The 7615-nt window shown below is 36.1% G+C and overlaps 1 protein-coding gene across 1 annotated transcript; it reads left to right on the top strand.

The window, feature by feature from the left end:
* The first annotated feature begins 3861 nt into the window (after positions 1-3861).
* LOC113292873 (gibberellin-regulated protein 12-like) lies at positions 3862-4749 on the top strand. Its single transcript, XM_026541699.1, has 4 exons — positions 3862-3977; positions 4078-4125; positions 4314-4344; positions 4466-4749. The coding sequence occupies exons 1-4, from the start codon at positions 3900-3902 to the stop codon at positions 4645-4647; spliced, it is 339 nt and encodes a 112-aa protein (XP_026397484.1). The 5' UTR covers positions 3862-3899; the 3' UTR covers positions 4648-4749.
* The last annotated feature ends 2866 nt before the right edge of the window (positions 4750-7615 follow it).

Raw genomic sequence — 7615 nt, 5'->3', positions numbered from 1 at the left:
GTAGGTGTGTTGTGAATTCAACGTGAAAATGCTATGAATGATTGAATTTTGCTCAATTGAGAGTAATTTCTGTGAGTTCGCGTAGACGAAAGACTGTTTGTATGAACTTTGTTGAGAAATTGCTCGTCTTGGTGAATGTTGTTCGAGTGTTAGAAAACTTATGTCTTTTCAATCAGGATTCAGAGACATTTTATAATGTCGTAGTTGAAAACACCATGATCCCATGAAGTGTGATAGTTGCTGGAATCAGAGAGTGGGAAATGGGAAAATCGTGTTAAAACCAATTACTCATCGTGCGGAGACTTGGTTAACTTTCCACCCACTACTTTGCTGACTCTTCCAACTGATTGCACGACTTGCTCACATTCTCATCGTGGGTGAACACACGTGCCGTAGACCGCCAGACCAAAACCCTAGTTAGTATCCCCCCATGTGACACGATTGAAATCTCGTGATTATGGAGTCAGTTGCTGACTTTATGGGACGATGAGTCCATGTATTGCTGAATTGAACATGATTAGCAAATGTTTCGAAACTCATGAAATTAATGTGTCTGCTGAGACGAGGTATCATCATAACCTAAGACGAGCAAAACTGTGTTGCTAAATTGTTGAATATTGATAGTTGAACCAATATTCTTTGATTTGAGCAAATATTGCTAGTCTGAGCGAATATTGCTAATTGAGTAAATATTGCCGGTTCGAGCGAATATTGCTAGTTCGAGCAAATATTGCTAGTTTGAACAAATATTGTTCTTTTGATGAATTATTGGTAGCTGGACCAAATAAAATAATTAATTTAAGTTACTGACTGCTGAGTCGAGCAAAATAAATACGAATGTTAATCATGGAATCAACATAAAATTATCATAGTGTTCGAATCTGCTCAGAATCACGTTTCTGCAGAGTTCTGGATTCAAAACCCTAATTTTACCGAGATGATGATTTACTGCAAATCACATAGGACCGGATACATGGGATGACGGGTTCACCATATAACGCCCAAATGCTCGAATGAGCAAAAATACCAAAGTCTCTTGAGGACCAGTTGGTGAAAGAATGATTAAATGTTGATTTAATCATTTACTGAAATAATGCTCGTGTGAGCGACAAATCACAAAACCTGATATAGAAAATATGAGGGACCGACCAAGAGGTCATGAGACCAGCTCTTGGTGGTCGTGGGACCAGTAGATGGTCGTTTGAGTGAACTTCCAATTGTTTGGAAAGAGTTCGAACCTAATATGAGCAACTGAGCAAATTAGGTTAAAATCATTAAAACATGCGGGACCAGATGTTTGCAAGCGTCAGGGTCACCCTTGGCGGTCAAGGGGATGTGCCCGTGTCACCATGATGTCCGTGCTTCAGTCCTGAGAATTTTGATATTTCCCGGTGCACGTTTGAGCAACACTTGGAGAAAATATGAAAAATCCATGGTTTTGCTGAAACTGGGAAAAATACATGAGATGATGAAAATAATAAATAAACAAGGAATCACAAGGTGTGGGACCGGCCACGGCTAGGACATGGCCGTCGGCTGAAACGGGGTCCCACATGCTTTTCCCAGTTTTATATGACTTTATGTATTTTTCTCTGATTTAAGGGAAATTCCATGAAACTGGAGAGTTTGGCGAAATTAGGGAACTTCCATGAGATGAGAGACATAAATTAAAATATAAAATAGGGAATGGGAGTGTGGGACCGACAATACACGTGACATGGTCGGCCGACCAATGGGCGCGGGTCCCAAGGCACTCTTCCCAATTTTATGTAATTTTGATGATTTTAGATAATTTTCATAAAATCAAAGGGATTTGTTGAAAACCAAGATATTTTGTTGAAATCAGGGAGTTTACATAAAATCAGGAAACAAAACACCAAATAATAATAAAATAATGGGCATGTGGGACCGGCTAGGGCATGGCCGACCGACTAGAGCCCGGTCCCACAAGTTTTTCTAATTTTTTAATATTTTCCATGATTTTAGAGAAAATACATGAAATTAGGTAATTTTTGGGAAAATTCATAAAATCAAGGAATTTTCATAATTTGAGAAGGAATAATAAAATAATGGGACGTGAGGTGTGGGACCGGTCACGACCAAGGCATGACCGGCCGGCCGGCGGTCCCGCGACACCTTTCCCTAATTTTATTATTTTTGATAAAATCATGTGATTTAGATAAAAATACATGAAATTAGGTAATTTTCATGATTTTAGGGAAAATTCATAAAATCAAGGAATTTTCATAATTTGAGAAGGAATAATAAAATAATGGGACGTGAGGTGTGGGACCGGCCACGGCCAAGACATGGCCAGCTGGCGCTCGGTCCCGCGACACCTTTCCCTAATTTTATTATTTTTGATAAAATCATGTGACTTAGATAATTTCTTCGAAATAAAGGAAATTTGCTCGAACAAGAGGATTTTCATGAGCTCGTGAAGATAGTGAAAATATGATAAAATATAAAATTGGGCGCGGGACTAGTCACGGCATGACTGGCCGGCTGGTGAGCCTAGTCCCCTGGCGCTTTTGCTTAATATTTTATTATTATTATTTTCCCTTCCTATTTTGCATAGGTTCCTCGTTCGTTTTTGAAATGCTCGTTCGTGCATTCAAAATGCTGGTCTGTGCATTATCCGCTAATTACACTTGCACCATTTTTGTCAGGGCTTATTCGATGCACAGATGCCTGTTTCGTTGAATATTTATTACTAACCTGTGGAATTCTGCTGGGAAGAACCACAGATTAAAGTAACGAAATATAACGAGGAATCGTAGAATATTGCTGGATATTCAGGCGATTGATTGACGAATATTGCTGGATATTCAGACGATTTAAGATAATTAATTGCTGGCTCTATATTAGAAAGGCTTCCTGTCTAGGAGCATTAATTATCTGAGGGTTGAGCAATATGAACTTGCTGGAGTGTCATATTCTTATTGCATGGTCGGGGAAAACTTGGTTACATCAGACGTTGTCGCTCTATACTAGCAGACATGATGTCTAGGAGCCGCTCAATCTTTCGATTCTATACAGTATGAGATGTGTCGTGGCCTTGGCTGAGAGACTACATCTCTACATCTTCTCTGAGAGACTTTCTCCATCAGAGGTGGCATGAGCTTTCATGCATAGAGACATGAGTCTCGATACTCATCCAATTGCCGGATCCGGAGTAATTACTGAAATTGCTCAGTATTCATGAGATGTGCCGTGGCCTCAGCTAAGAGACTACACATTTATATGTACTCTGAGAGACAGCCTTCTCAGTCAGAGATTTTATGGCATGAGCTTTCATGCTTTGATGAGAGACATGAGCCTCAATACTCATCCGGTTGCCGAATCTGGAGTATAGTTTTACAATTCTACCCTTTGTCGAAAATCCACAATCTACACTTTATATTTAGTTTTTATTGCTTTAATAAAACAAAATTCCCCGTTGATTACCTTACCCTAAATATTTTCCGGAATCGCCATTTTCTTATTTACTGAATGTATATTTCATTCTTAATTAGTGAGGGTAGGTGCAATAATTAGATAGGGTAGGTGAAATTTTCTTTTAGTGCATGAACCCTCGTGAATGGACAGTGGATTCAATATTATCCATAATCGTATTTGTTTCTATGAGTTAGCAGAAATTCATTAACTTTCCTATAAATGAATCAATTCAATTTCTATGAGTCAACCAAAAGATTTTTTTTTTCTCATAAAAAATCATAATTCCTAAAATGTAAAAACAATTAAATAAATTTGTCACCATATGCATGTACCAGAGTGATTCACTGTCGTCCTTTATTATTCTACTCTATATAAATGGACTCGTTGTTGCTCATTAGATTCATTCACATCTCAACACCCAAACCAAAAATCAATTCAAAGAAGAAAAAAGAATACACAACATGGCCCATTTCTCATCTCCTCTCATCTCTTATGTCTTTGTGATCATCGCAGTTTGCTTCTTTGTCCAACTCTCCTTCGTTAGTTCCTTTTCTTTCTTATTAAGATTTGTTGAATTTTGAATGATTTTTTTCTCTTCATATTCTTATAATTAAGATTTGTAATTATCATGTCTTGCAGGGAGAGGTAACCAGTAGCGTTGTTTCAACTAGTCTTGGTCATGCCCGGGTGAGTTATTTTTTAAATATATTTCTTCATCCTAAACAAATTGCATAAAAAATCTTTTTAATGTGTCTTTCACAAAATGATATTTTCATTTTTTATCTTTTTATATCCTGAAAGAATTATATTATATCATTTTCGAGTTATAGTTTCTTGAGATATGAATTATTCTAATTATTTAAAATGACAAACAGAATGGTGGAGAAGGTTCACTCAGGCCTCAAGGTAATTTAATTTTTCCTTAGGTCTATTTTTCCTTTTGAGAAATAAATATACATTTTTATTTTGTTTTTGGTTGGTAATTTATACATATTAAATTAAATGAAAATTTTATTTTTAATATCAGAGTGTGCAAGCGCATGTGAACAGAGGTGTTCTGCGACGTCACACAAGAATCCATGCCTGCTCTACTGTAACAAGTGCTGCAACAAATGCATGTGTGTTCCATCAGGCACATATGGTCATAAAGAAGAATGCCCTTGCTACAACAACTGGAAAACACAGGAAGGCAAACCCAAGTGTCCTTAATAAATATTATTCCTGAAAGCAAAAGCCAATCTACCATTTTTCCCAGTTTATATTTACATGAACGAAAGCACATTAAAATTTATCATGCCCATAAAATCATGAATTTATTGTACCTCATGATGTTGATTTAACAAATAGTAGACATCTTTGTCGATTACGAATTTCAAATATGTTGTGTTGTTGCTGCCCTCTATTATTATCGTATTTACTGTAGGAATCAAGGGAAATTAATTATTTCTTACTAGTTACCCAAGTGATGCACAAGACTGCGATCCCAAAATTTAGTTACTCCATCGTCTCAGTTTAGTTTAAGATTTAAGATTTATTTTTAGTACAAAAATAATTAAGGTATCATATTTTCCTCATTTTTTTCCTAGATTGAAATCAGACTACTAGAAACAAGGAACGAAACACCAAATAATTTAAATATTTTTAGAATTTTTACTAAGGGAAATATTTGGAAAAAAAATAATAATATCTCTCATTTTTTTAAATCTGTGTGAAACATCTAAACCTTCAAACTAAGGGTGAAGAAGTATATACTAGTATGACCGTTGCCACGGTGGGAGGGCCGACCGAAGAAGAATCTAATGATGCATGTGTGTTCCATATTAAATCAACTTAATATTTTATTTTTAATATCAGAGTGTGCAAGCGCATGCGAACATAGGTGTTCTGCGACGTCACATAAGAAGCCATGCCTGCTCTATTGTAACCAGTGCTGCAACATATGCATGTGTGTTCCATCAGGCACATATGGTCATAAAGAAGAATTCCCTTGCTACAAAAACTGGAAAACACAGGAAGGCAAACCCAAATGTCCTTGATTAATATTATATTATTAATATTATTCCCGAAAACAAAAGCCAAGCTACCATATCTTTTTTCCAATTTATATTTACATGAAAGAAGACACATTAAAATTCATCAGACCCATAAAATCATGAATTTATGTACCTCATGATGTTGATTCAATAAATGGTAGACATCTTTGTCGATTACAAATTCCAAATGTATTGTGCTGCTGCTACCCTCTATTATTATCGTATTTACTGTAAATAAAGGGAAATTAATTAATTCTTACTAGTTACCCAAGTGATGCATAAGCTTGTGATCCCAAATTTTAGTTACTCCATTCATCTCAGTTTAGTTTAAGATTTAAGATTTAAGATTTATTCTGGTGAAGTTGAATTAGATTAATGTGTATGAATCAAGGTACACTGGAATGATGAAGTTGCAACTATGAGAATGAACATCCATCTTTGCTGGGATTAGCTGAGATACGTAATGATTTTTTTTCCTCGGCAAAGTTAATTTTATAAAGGCTCACCAAAGATGATCAAAAGTAAAAACATTACATCCCACAGGATAGTTACACTATCTAAATGCAAATGCAACCCAGAAAACTCAAGAGATTAGATTGTAAGGAAAATCTCATGTCCATAGAGTCAGATCGCTACAAACAAAGACTTTTGAGGTCTTAAACGTGTCTGCCTTCTCTGATACCAATTGAAAAAGCGGGGTCTAACAACCTCACCCAATATTTCGCTTGGAAATTTGTATGGACTAACTCCAATATACTTTCAAGAGAATCAACTAGACAGTCAGACTCAATCTTAAGAAAAAGTATATCAAAGAGTAGTATCTCAATTTCTCGATTCAATTCGCAATCAAACAAATAAAAATTTGCGAGCCTGATTGAATACAAGAGAAATAACCTGAACGGTACCAATGACCAATGTGCAAGGATCAATCAATTTCAATCAACAACCAAAGGTTGGATTTACCAACTGATCGATTCAACGCACAACCTATGATATTTCAATTATATAACAAAATATAATGCGGAAAAGAAATAACACAGACACAGAAGTTTTATTAACGATGAAACCGAAAATGCAGAAAAACCCCGGGACCTAGTCCAGATTTGAACACCACACTGTATTAAGCCGCTACTGACACTATCCTGCTACAAATTAACTTCGGACTGGAATGTAGTTGAACCCTAATCAATCTCACACTGATTCAACGTACAGTCATGCTCCTTACGTCTCTGATTCCAGCAGGATACTACGCACTTGATTCCCTTAGCTGATCACACCCACAACTAAGAGTTGTGACGACCTAAAGTCGAAGACTTGATAAACAAATTTGTATCACACAGAAAAGTCTATTGAATAGATAAATCTATCTCCCACAGATAAATCTACGAGTTTTTGTTCCGTCTTTTGATAAATCAAGGTGAACAGGAACCAATTGATAACCCAGACTTATATTCCCGAAGAACAACCTATTATTATCAATCACCTCACAATAATCTTAATCGATTAACGAAACAAGATATTGTGGAATCACAAACGATGAGACGAAGGTGTTTGTGACTACTTTTCTATCTTGCCTATCATAGATATAAATCTCAAGCCAATCTTACGATTGTACTCAATCACGCGATAGAAAACAACAAGATCAGATCGCGCAACTACAGAGAAAATTGTTGGGTCTGGCTTCACAATCCCAATGAATTCTTAAAGTCGTTAACCTACAGGGTTTCGTGAAAAAACTAAGGTTAAAGGAGAATTGACTCTAGCTTATGCAACTAGTATGACATAGGAGGTGTGGGGATTAGGTTTCCCAGTTGCTAGAGTTCTCCTTTATATGGATTTCAAATCAGGGTTTGCAATCTAAGTTACCTTGGTAACAAAGCATTCAATATTCAACGTTAGATGAAAACCTGATTAGATTCAAGCTAATATCTTTCAACCGTTAGATCGAACTTAGCTTGTTATACACAAATGAAATGCACGTTCATTTAGGTTTGAGTAACCGTACCTAAATATGTACACCTAGTCGGTTCAACAATAGTTAACCAATGTTAGCCATATGAGCACTCTCATATCAACCTTATTCATCTTCACTATAACTAGTTCAAATGACTCAAATGAACTAGTTAGAGAGTTGTTCAATTGGT

Source organism: Papaver somniferum, chromosome 7, assembly GCF_003573695.1.
Source record: "Papaver somniferum cultivar HN1 chromosome 7, ASM357369v1, whole genome shotgun sequence".
NCBI classification, from domain to species: domain Eukaryota; kingdom Viridiplantae; phylum Streptophyta; class Magnoliopsida; order Ranunculales; family Papaveraceae; genus Papaver; species Papaver somniferum.
The sequence above is the reverse complement of the archived record's forward strand: the minus strand, read 5'-3'. Positions and strand labels throughout refer to the sequence as shown.